Raw genomic sequence first — 11,954 nt, 5'->3', positions numbered from 1 at the left:
ACACACACACACACTAGCAATACAAACTCACCAAAGACAAGAACAAGGGTACAGAGCTGAAAAATCATCAGTTACATAAGCCATGTAATTTATAGCAAAACATTTCCTCAACTATATGTACTTTTTCAAAAGCCATTTCTAATTTTGTATATTTTATTATTATTGCTTACCAGACAACATCTGCTGGGGAAAAGTGACTGTCGGAGGGGCTGTGTTTTTTAATCAGCTATGCATTTGCCCATACAGAATATCTGATAAATACTAAGAGAAAAGAAGGGGTCTTACAGGTAAGCTTTGAGGCATATTACGGATCTTTCAAGTTATTTTCTCCAATCTCTTTATCCTACTGCCTTATTTTTATATCTCCTCATCTACAAAAGGCTCAAGAGTATCTTTAAAAGTAAAGAAAATAATGAGGATGTTTTAACCAGTCCTGCATGGCTTCACAGCTATTTTTGAGAATCTTCAAAATTCTCAAAATCATATCAGAAATTTTCTAAAGTTCCTATGCTGAAGTTCACATGTTTTGAAAAAGAATGGTAAAGGTGAACAGTTAGGGAAGCCAGGTAAGATCACACTACCAAAAAATGCTTTCAATGCCAGTCCTTAAAATTGGTCAGGAAAGGTCACTTGAGGGCCCCTTTCCACTCTTCTCACTGCTAGCGAGAGGTGCTTTTACAACCTAGCCTCTCAGACAGTTCAACCTCTATTAGAACACAAATCCTGAAAGTAAATAGAAACATTACTTTTAGCAATTTAGTCATACATTCTTCTATTCCTATCTATTGTCAGTTAAAGCGGGGTGGTGGTAAAAACAAACTATGTAAGGAACAGAAAATAAATCAACAGCACACATTCCATATGTGAACTTTAGAATTTAGTATGATTTTCAGTAAATGCTCTTGGGTTAAGAGGAGAAAAATAGGAGATAAAATTGCCAGAGTCAAGTACCAAATACATAGCTGCCACAATTCAAAACATGTCAATAAAATAAGCCTTCTGTCTAGCATATAAACCACCAAACTTATCTGCTTAGAGTACAAATAAGAGCACTGATAACATTTCAATTAACATTATATCGTGTTGGAAAAAAGTACCCCTCAATCTTTATATCTTCCATTTAAGGGTCTACACAATATATTTTCAATTAAACAGACCATCTTTTTCATAATTAATGTTTTACAGACTCAGTCTTTTGCTGCTCTTATAAATACTGTTCTGTAATAAGGCAAAATAATTTTTCTTCAATCTAATTTTGAAGAAAACAATTATAGGAAATGAGATTTTTCCAATTAATGCACTATATAAACATTTTAATGATTATTGATGCTATAGCTAACCTCTTTTCCAAAAACAAAACATACCAATTTATAGACCTATTCCACTGTCAGCAATAGATTTTGTAAAAATGTGTCCTAACAAAGTACTCAAAATGACTAAGAAAGCTGAATGTGTAACTAAGTTGGCTTACAAACTGTTTTTCTTTTATTGTAAATGGTGCAGTGACACTGACATGTTAGTTGAGGTGCTGAATTTTGTTCCAAACTATGTAACATGAGGCATTTTACCTGCCCTAAGTCTACCTCCATCAAATTGTAAGAAATACTTCTATTTGTAGTCACAAAGAATTTGTGAAAAGTCCTCATTTGCTCCATTGAATGCTCCTTAGTTGTTTGATCTGGTATCTTAATGGATGTTTGAAATATACAGTTACAGGATGATTTTGTTTCATTAAAATATTATGGTTTAATCATGTTATTAAAATTATATAAGCTGCAAAAATTAAGAAAACATTACCTTTTCTTCATTTGTTGAAGGACAATCTGGATCCTTTCTTTTCTTCTTCAATTTTTTATCTTTACTTTGTTTTCTGGTAGCAGTCTGGTAAGGCTGCAAATCTATTCGAGAGTGAAATTGATATCGACCACTTTCCACATCACAATAGTAATAAATCCCAGTGGAAGGATCATAATATAGTTGATTTTCCTTTTAAAATCAAGAAAACAGTTAGGTTCTATTCCTGTATGATAAAATAAAATAGAGAAACAAGCTTAACAGAAATACCAAGTACATTCAACTGTAGTCCGCTTCACTTAACTACCACAGTTACAGAATGTAATGAACTAAAGATAGTAAAATAAAAAGTGCTTACAATTTTCAAAATACCATTCAGTATCTGCTCTAATTTTCCTAGTGTGAAAATAAACCTAAATATTAAATTGAAAAACATGAAATTGCTAATATTTGATTTTTTATTCTATAATAGAAATTTCATACAGTTCAATACATTAATTTTAAAAAATGATAAAAACTTTCTCAAAGCCTGAAAACTAAGGCATGCATCAGAAAAACTGCATATTAAAGCAATTCCAGACATATTATGCTCAATAATAATTGCATGGTGATACTTTGGTAGCAAAAGCCCCCAGGCCTTCCTCCCATTGTCATGAACAAGAAACTACCTTTTCATGGTGACTAGTTAATGTCCCTGAAGAGAATTTGACAAAAAAGTGAAGCTTGTAATTACCACAATGTAACATACTATAAAACAAAACGGAAAAAGCATCTTCATTAATTAATTTCACAATAAAGTAAATAAATAAGACTTATGAGTAAAGCAGCCATGCACAAATGAATTTTGGCAAATTGTGGATTAAAAACTAGAAAGATAAAATTTTGTAATCACCTGCATTTATTTAGGTACTGGCCAGTACTCCATAAGCAAGATTTAATTGAACAGTCTATATTTTATTAACATCATAAATCCATGCAGACCAGACCTGGAAACATCATATGATGTACTGAGATTGAGCAACTAAAACTTCCTGAAAAAGAATAATTTATTTTTCTAACTGTTGATACTACTGTAATTTATCATCTTTAATCCATGCATTTTGCAAATTTCTTACAAAAATATTTAAATTCTCATCATCTTTACCTTAGCTAGGAAACCAAATGGGCCTTGCTAGTCTTTATTTCTAGTGATAATGGAACTTTTATACCAAATCCTTTCAAATTGGCTAAGTCTGGCAGTTCAATATATAGGCATTTTCAAAATATAAGAAAAATAGTATCTGATTGAAATAAAATGAAAAATTGCACAATAAAAGTAGAAAAACAATGAAGTTCCTAATACAAACATATCCCACAGAATGCAACCATTTAGAGAGTAGATGTCAGAAGAAAGATATGGAAAGGAAGGCAGAGGAATAAAAGCTAATGTCTATGTGGAAACTATATTTTCAACTTTCTGGCTATTAGTTGGCATTATCACTTATCACACTCCCATGAGAGAAAAAAATCTCTTCAAACTTAAGCCTACCATGTGCAGATACACAAACTATCTTAACTAAGCTGTGCAGTACTGTCATGATTTCTGATTAGTTAACAGCAGGGCAGTAACAGGAATGATGAACATCTGCTCCACTTCTGGCCCACATTCTGTAATCTCCTAGGTTGCCAGATCACATCTTAGACCCCTGAGGGTGAGGTCAGGAGTCAGGGGTTCCATCATCATCATCATCATCTGTGTGTGTGTGTGTGTGTGTGTGTGTGTGTGTGTGTGTGTTACTACTAAGGCTTGAACTATGTGTCTTGTGCATGCTGGGCAAATACTGTACTGCTAAGCTAAGTCTGCAGCCCTTTCCTCCTTTTCCCCCTGTACCGGTGATTGATTCCCAGGGATTTTGTACTGAGCGACATCCCTGAAAGAGAGAATGTCTCCCTAAATTTCTCAGACTGGATATGAACTTGCGATCTTCCTGCCTCAGCCTACCACAGTGCTAGGATTACAGACATATGGCTAGCCCATCCCTTTATGTTGTCTGAGACATAAATTGGCTAAGGTGCCTAAACTGGCCTCAAACTTGTGATCTTTCTGTCTCAGCCTTTCAGGAAGCTGGGATTATAGGATGTACCACCACATTCGGTGTCATGCAAGCATGAATGAAATCCAAGTAAGCATTAAATCCAGCAGCCATTATACTTTATAATGGTACCAGTATTCATCATTAACGTGCTCCAGAAGTGTGACAACTATCAAACAAATTGTTTTGGCTGGAAAAGGTACTGAGTCACCAAGCAGATGAAACTGACAAGTTCTAGCTTTTGAGTTTAATGCCAAAGGATAAGTACAGGGACAAAATGTTCATGTAAAAATTCACTGAATATTAAGTTTGATGAGTTTCAAAACAGCCGAGTTCTAAGGTATGACTGTATTACAAATCATTCTAGTCCTCCTTTAATCAGGGGTCCATTATATTTCTAATTTCACATTAATTCTCTAGCTCTCATTGTTAAAGGTACTGATTTTTTAATTTTATTTTTTTATTTGTGGTGCCTAGTGCCTTGTGCATGCCTGGCAAGCACTCTACCACTGACCTACATTCCCAACCCAAGACTCATTTCTTAAAGTTTAAATGCTTAAAAACCAGAGAATATAAAATACTAACAATAAACATGCCACCACCTACTGGAGAGGCTGAGGCAGGACAACTGCAAGCTCAAAGCTAACCTCAGCAACTCAGTGAGACCGTCTCAAAACTAACAAAAGGGCTAAGAATATAACTTAGTAGTAGAGTTCTTGTCTGGCATGCATGGGGCCCTGTGTTCAACCTCCAGTCTCTCTCTCACACACACAAAGCAAGACTGAGAATTCAGAAAGTCTCCCTAGCTAGCCATGGTGGTGGACCCTAGTAGTCCCACCTACTGGGGTGGGTACAAAAGAACTAAACAGACACCATTTCAGAAAGAAAAAGGCGAGTCTCCCTCTGTGGCCTAAAATATATTCATAAAGATAAATGTTTGAAATGATTTTTTAAAATCTTACCCCAAACTGAGAATTAACAATCTCACTTCCTTATACATTCTATGAGAAAGTACTAATTTAGGTTCTTAAATGTTTTACAATACAATTAATCATCAGCTTTTACTAGATATCTATCATTTTAGTATGTTACTTCATAAACTGTCATCAGTCTTCTCTAAAACACTGATCAGTGGTGCCAAATCTATGGCACATGTGCTACAGCAGGCTGTTATCAATGCAAGCTCTAAAAGGTTCACCATCGCTGATCTACAACAATAACTTTAAAACTTAGAAATGTAGCTTAGGAGTCTATTTTATAATTTTTTTGTCAAATAGCCTTGAATCAAACAAAATTTTACAATGCTGCTTCTTGTTTATACTTCCTCTTAGGGTTTAATACTTACTATTAGGCAGCTACATACACAATCAAACTATTAGAAACGTCTGAGACACTTACAGAATCATAATAGAAGCCAGTGCTGTGGTCAAAGTACAATCCTGTACTTTCATCATAACTAAATCCCGTCTGTGACACAGCAGCTTCTGCAGCAGCTCTCAAGCTTTCAGCTAATGACGAACCTTCTAAGGATGGACTTTCTGTTGCCAATGCAGATGCTGCTTCCTATAGAAGACAGTCACATCAATCAGACACAACTTTCACACAGCCTTATTCAGACTTAGAAGACAGGATTCAAATATCACCTGTCTTAAAGCTACACTTTACTTTCTACAATGGAAAGATTAGCTTTCAATTACAATTTGAATCTTTCAAAACAATATTGACTAGTGTATTATTTAATTCAACTCTGACTCAATTTTTTGTCACAGTCATGCCCTACCAGTTTAAAGACCCAAGAAGCAAGGGAATAATTATTATGAAAAAGTAAATGTATGATACCATAGGGAAGCAATTCACAAAATACAGACCATAAAATATTTTATAAAACCAATGATCAAGATGGTTCAACACAAATGGGAAGGGGAACAAGAGAGGAGGGACAGAAAAAGGAAGGAAAGAATGAGAAAAAAAAAAGTGAAAAATAGAAGGAAAAAATAGAAACAAAGCTTTTCTACTTAGGGAGGGAAGGGGGCTTGAGGGAAGGAACGGGATAAAATAAAATTTATTAAAAACAGATTGTTCAACAATTATATGCTCAGTAAGAAAAATAAGAAGAGGAAAACACTATAGATTATAACACATCCTTTGAACAGAATCCTGATTCAAACAAATTTTAAAGCCTATAAACATTAGGAAAAACATTCAGATATTTAAACAGTGATAAGACATCTAATATAAAGAAAGCATTAAAAACTTTAGGGCCAGGGATGTAGCTCAGTGATAGAGCACTTGCTTAGCACACACAAGGTTCTGGGTTCAATCTCCTACACTAAGAAAAAAAAAGTTTCAAGTGTAGCTGGGTGCCATGGCACAAGCCTGTGATTCCAGCAACTTGGAAGACTGCAGCAGGAGGATCCAAATTCAGTGCTAGCTTTAGTGAGATCCTGAATCAAGAAACAAAACAGAGTGTAACCAAGTGTGGTGTCACGTGCCTATAGTCTCAGCTGTTCAAGAGGATAAAATAGAAGGGATCCCTTGAGCCTGGGGTTTGAGACTAGACTGGGCCACACAGCAAGATGCCATCTCAAGAAACAAAACTTTAATATTCTTGGCATAGTTATACGTAAGAGTATTTATAATCTTTGTTTATGACAAACTGAAAAAGTTTATCTCTCTACGTAACTACCAGAAGGAAGGCAAATTCTTGGCATCAACAATTTCACATTTAGTGTTTCAGTACCTGTGAATCTAAGATGAAATGGTCCTCTTCTCTACATTTAACATTTCCTGTTACATCAGTACCGGTACAGGTATCACTTTCTATTTGTGACTGGTGTTTAGAATCAAAAGGAGGCGCTTCAGTATACTGACACTGCTGAATTGAGAGTTCAGTCTCTTTATTTGGAAGACCATCATCATTATAGTATGTCTGATGATAATAATCTGTGGCAAAACAAATCGACACCTTTGATTAGTATATTTAAATGGGCCTTAATTCTAAAACACTGGCACTGAGCACAATTCACACTGAAAATAAACATGATTTTTACAACTGTACACATTTTAAAACATTAAAGTTGATAGTGCAACTAAATTTGCAGAAGTGTGTATCTCTGATGCTAAATGTCTCAGTATCCCAGGTACCACCCTAAAAAAGTAAAATTTGGATTTTCCACAACAAGAGTAAAAAAGAAAATACATAGATGGGTTATCTTCTGTCAAAAACAAAAAAACCTGGCAACTCTTAACTTCTAATCACGTACCTAATAATGATGCTTATCAAATGACAAAAAGGGCAGGACCAGGGTCTCAATCTGCTGTCAAATTTTTCTTGTGATGTTGACTGCTTAAAAAGCTTATTATACCGATATGCTAGCACTTTTGCTAAATGGTATCTGTGTGAACCCAGCCAAAACTTAACGGGAAAGATTCCTGCTTCTGGTGATCCACATGTACTAATCCTCACTGGCTACCTTATTTTTCCACGTAATACAATGCTTTTAATGAGGTCATGGTGGTGGACTTGCCATGGCCACAAGAACTAAGAGCCTGGAACTAAACACATCAACAAGAAAACACTACCCTGGTCAGAGTAAGGACACAGGATATTAGGCTTACTACACAGCAAAGTTTACTAAGTGACCTGGGGATGGCAGTGTGCACTTGTTATCCCAGTACTCAGGAGGCAGAGGTAGGAGGATCACTTAACCCAGACTTTGTGACCAGGCTGGGAAAAATACAGTGAGACCCCGATGCAAAAAAAATGCTCAGTGAGTGAACCACTAAAGACATGGTAGCAACATTACAGAAATTACAGGAATGATAATACAGTTCTTTTTTTTTCCCACAAGGACAAACTGATTATTTGAAAATACCAAAGGAGAGAAGTCAATAATTATTATTTATGTAGATCTTTTTGTATTTAAGATTTAAAGAAAATACCATATTAGCATGATTTAAATATTTTCATTATTAAGGTGAATACCTGAAATTGACCAAGAAGCATGGTTTTCTGTTTGTACTTCTACATCAGACTTTTTATTATCTTCACTTCTCCCACAGTGGAGTATTTTACTGAGTTCTTCCACCTGAAAGAAAACAAGGCTTTAGGAGAAATAAATCATAAAGCAATATAATAATATGTATACCATTTTCTTGATATCACAACAAAAAATTATTTTTCTTGGTAAAAGTTTTAAAGATGTGGATGGGCATGGTGAATGCCTGTAATCCCAGCTACTCATGGAGGCTGAAGCAGGAGGATCTTAAATTCAAGGATGACCTGGGTAATTTAGCAAGACTGTGTCTCAAAAGTGAAAAAATAAAAATAAAATAATAACACTGGGGATACATTTCAGTGGTGGAGCTCCCATGGGTACAATTCCCCATATTGAAAATATAAAAGTTTTAGAGATGTGCCATGAATAGCTAAAATCTAAAAATAATCCCAACTCTTAGTTAATTTTCAAAGAATTTAGTGGGGAGGGGTGGGAGGGACAGAGTCTCATTATGTTGCCCACACTGGTTTTTAACTTATGGGCCTCCTGTGTGCTGGGACCAGAAATATGTGCCATCATGTCCAGCTCACAAATGTTTTTATTCTTGAGCTCTACTAAACATTCAAATATGCTCCTCCAAAATCAGACTAATGGAACTTTGTGGAGAGGATCTTTCATTTCTAACAAACAAGAATGTCTTGAGCTGGATATAGAGTTTAGTGGTACAGCACTTGCCAAGCATGCAAGAGGCCCTGGGTGTAACCCTTACTGCCATCCTATCACCCCCACCACCAAAGAATGCTTTTGTGTTAATATTAAAGGTCAGCAGTTCTAGAAGATTAAAGTTTTAAAGCTATAAACGTCCATCTGTAGTGAACTATCTAGTATCACTCAGCATCCTCTACCTGGATTTAACTATTCACCTCAATATTATTACCATTTATAGGATTCAACATGTGTGCCTTTTTTTAAATAGCAGTTTTATGATTAAGTAACTGCAGAAGGGAACAAAGAACACAACCAAGAAGCGCAACTGTCCTCCATGAGCCTCGTGCGTTGGGATGCTCTCAGGAGGATGCTGTGCAGGTCAGAACAAGAGCATGGACACACCTGGAATCAGATGACCCGCCTCAGCCAATGCACCTTAGTCTGACAGTGTCTCCTGGATGCATGAACCTGACTAAAAACAGACCTGTCAACATTTCTTTTTAATTACATATAAGCTTACACTGTAAAGGGGCAAGACTCATCATAGTCATCAGATCTGCTCCTAAGACTTGAACTAAGGTGTGGCAAGCAAGGTATGTAGAATAAAAAACTTGCACCCACAATTTAATGCAAGTACAGAGTCCATACCTGAGAAGTGCGCCCTGAAGTTCCTCACCCTAGGAGACTATTTTGCCCCAGTCCTGGCTGTGGCTGCTGCCACCATACATTTTACTATGAACTCAATTACTTAGCATCTATTGCACACTAGACATTATACTGGTGCATGTGATGACATCTTAATTCACCCAAGCACCTCACAAATTATGTATTTGTCCTAATGCCCATTTTACATATGAAATATCTGAAATGACAAAGTAACTTGTACAGGTTTTTTGACCCCCAAACCTGTAGATAGTATGGCTTGCTATTAGTTCATAGTTCATTTCTTTGAATTCTCAAGTGCTCTAAATAGAACACATTCAGCAATTTGGGATGTCAGCCAAACCCCACTCTCCCAGCAGAGAAGGCTGACTAGAAAAGTAATCACTATCAGCAGTAGAATCAAGACCACTATTGCCCCTCCAGTGCTGGTAATTAAATTTAGGGCTCTTGCATGGTTAGGCTGATATTCTACCACTAAGTTATGCCTCTAGCTTCTATTTTTTTTTTCTTTACAAGGTGTCTGTATGTTGCCCAAGTTAGCCTCAAATTCCTAGGCTCAAGCATACCCCACCTCTGCTTCTGAGTAGCTGAGACTACAAGTTCCAGCCACCTTATCCAAGCTGTTTTTGTTTTTGCACCAGGCATTGAACCCAGGCCCTTCACACTGAGCTACATCCCCAACTCTTTATTTTGAGATTGGGTCTTGGCTGGGTTTGAACTTTTGATCCTTATGCCTAGGCCTCCCACAGTACTAGGATTACAGGTGTGCATTACCATGCCTGGCTTATATTTCCATTTTTGATGGTGAACCACTAAAGTTAACCCTAATAATAAAAATACTGGCTCTTGGAAAATTAGCAAAAAAAATGTTAGGGTCTCTTAGGCAAGCAATACTTTAACACTATATAATTATAAAAGGGTTTTATTTAAGGCTTTCCTCCTCCCATATTTTTATATTTGTATTTTATTAGCACAACTCCTATACATTGTAGGTATTAAAAAAAGACTAGCTGTTGAGAAAAAAAACTTTCTACCTCATAAGGTCAATGATTACATACAATGGTCATAGAAATCATTTAAAATCAACAGTTGTTTTCATAGCTCAGCAACAGTATGACAGTCTGGTGTTTTAGCATTCTATGTATGTACTTTAAGAAAATGAACCAATTAACTATGAAGGACTAGAACAGTTACTCGGGCGTTAAGTACCTGGAAAAAAATTCTTAGGAGAGAGCACAGCTGCCCAACAGTTCGAGTTAGAGTACGTTGTTTTCTGAACTGCTGCTTTAGCATCTCTCCTTACTGCACATTATCAAAATGATATAAGATGTTTATGTGTCTAACAAGGAAGGCTCTACCTCCCTCCTTCCACAAGAAAACTCAAGATAATGAATACCCAAGATAACCACTTCAAGTGATTTTATGGGCAAATGAGGCCCTGTCTAAGTTTACACATCTCATGAGAGGCAAAGATGAGCTTCTGACTCAAATTCAGAACTTTAACAAACTCAAACATAATCTAAAATAGTATTACAAATGTTCCTACTGCCAGTGGGACACTGGGACAAATGAGAATGAAGACCATGTAGCCAAAATACTGGAGGTTCAACTTAGGCCAGCCGTAAGACACTCACCTAAACCAAAAGAGCCTGAACTATAACTGCTTTGAGGTTTTATTTATTTCAAAGACTCTATAAAGCCGTGGTCAGCCCCGGCCAAGAAGCCTTTCCAAGGCCATCAGAGCCTCTTCCCGGGCAGGGAGGACCGCGCACCTGCGTGCGAAGCTCCTGGTTGTTGCTCTCAGCGCTCTGGTACAGCCGCTCCGTGTGATGCAGCAGCTTCTCGATCTCTCGCACCTGCCGCTTGCAGCTCCGCAACTCGCGTTCCAACTTCTCGACCTTCCGCCTCAGCTGGGCCAGTTCAGGCTCTGGGGAGGTAGGCGGCGACAGTGACCGTGAGGGCGACGGCGGCGGGGATGACGCCTCGGAGGCCATGAGGCCCGGCGAGAGACGGCCCCGGGCGCGAAGGGACTGCGTTCAGACCGAGACGGGCGCCGGGGGGCCCAGAGGCCACAGGAGTTCGCAGGCGGCTGAAAGAGGCCTCCCACACGGCCGGCCGCCGCGGCCCCTGGCCATGACACCCTGAAACTCGTCTCCTGTGGCCGAAGACTGCGGGCAACGAGCAAGGGGGCGGAGAACGGCCCCTTTCCGCTCGAAACCGGCAGTGAATGGGAAATTACTTTCGCCAGCTACTGAGACAGCCAGAGAAGCGACGGAGAAGCCGAAGTGACAGAGAACTAGAAGATAACAAATGCTCGGGGAGTTCCCGGACTGGACCGGAAACGCTGCGGCGACGGGGGACAGGGCCAAAACTGGAAAGGAAGCTACGGGAAGCCGGAAGGGCCTGTAGCGCACTTGCGCACCACTAGTTTACCGGGGGCTGGGCGGTGCTAAGGGGCATGGAGGGTTTTCAAAAAAAAATGGCTGCTAGCGCTTGAGGATCGCATCCACCGGCTTACGAATCTGCAGTTGTGGATCTTACTTGAAAAAGGTTTTCGCATGGAGTACGGTTCTTAGTCTCTGATTTTCCAGATGAGAACACTGAATCTCCCAGAAATAATTTGCCAGTGTTAGAGATAATGATAAACCAGAACTGGAACATAGTGTTTAGTTCGCTCTGTTTGTTTAGGCAACTAGCTGATTACATGAGTTTAGATCCC

The 11,954-nt window shown here is 38.1% G+C and overlaps 1 protein-coding gene across 1 annotated transcript in view; it reads right to left on the bottom strand.

The window, feature by feature from the left end:
• Positions 1–11,672, bottom strand: part of Aggf1 (angiogenic factor with G-patch and FHA domains 1) — a 28,168-nt gene extending 16,496 nt beyond the window's left edge. Inside the window, exons 1-5 of the mRNA XM_010619108.3 lie at positions 11,008–11,672; positions 7,852–7,954; positions 6,607–6,809; positions 5,265–5,429; positions 1,798–1,986 (exon numbers count right to left, since the gene is read on the bottom strand). Coding sequence (XP_010617410.1) covers positions 1,798–1,986; positions 5,265–5,429; positions 6,607–6,809; positions 7,852–7,954; positions 11,008–11,229 — 882 coding nt within the window. The 5' untranslated portion in view covers positions 11,230–11,672. The remainder of the gene's footprint in view (positions 1–1,797; positions 1,987–5,264; positions 5,430–6,606; positions 6,810–7,851; positions 7,955–11,007) is intronic.
• Positions 11,673–11,954: the final 282 nt, after the last annotated feature.

This window comes from Fukomys damarensis, unplaced genomic scaffold, assembly GCF_012274545.1.
Source record: "Fukomys damarensis isolate Sample0158 unplaced genomic scaffold, DMR_v1.0_HiC HiC_scaffold_1, whole genome shotgun sequence".
NCBI classification, from domain to species: domain Eukaryota; kingdom Metazoa; phylum Chordata; class Mammalia; order Rodentia; family Bathyergidae; genus Fukomys; species Fukomys damarensis.
Note: the sequence above shows the minus strand (reverse complement) of the source record. Positions and strands in the feature narration are given on the sequence as shown.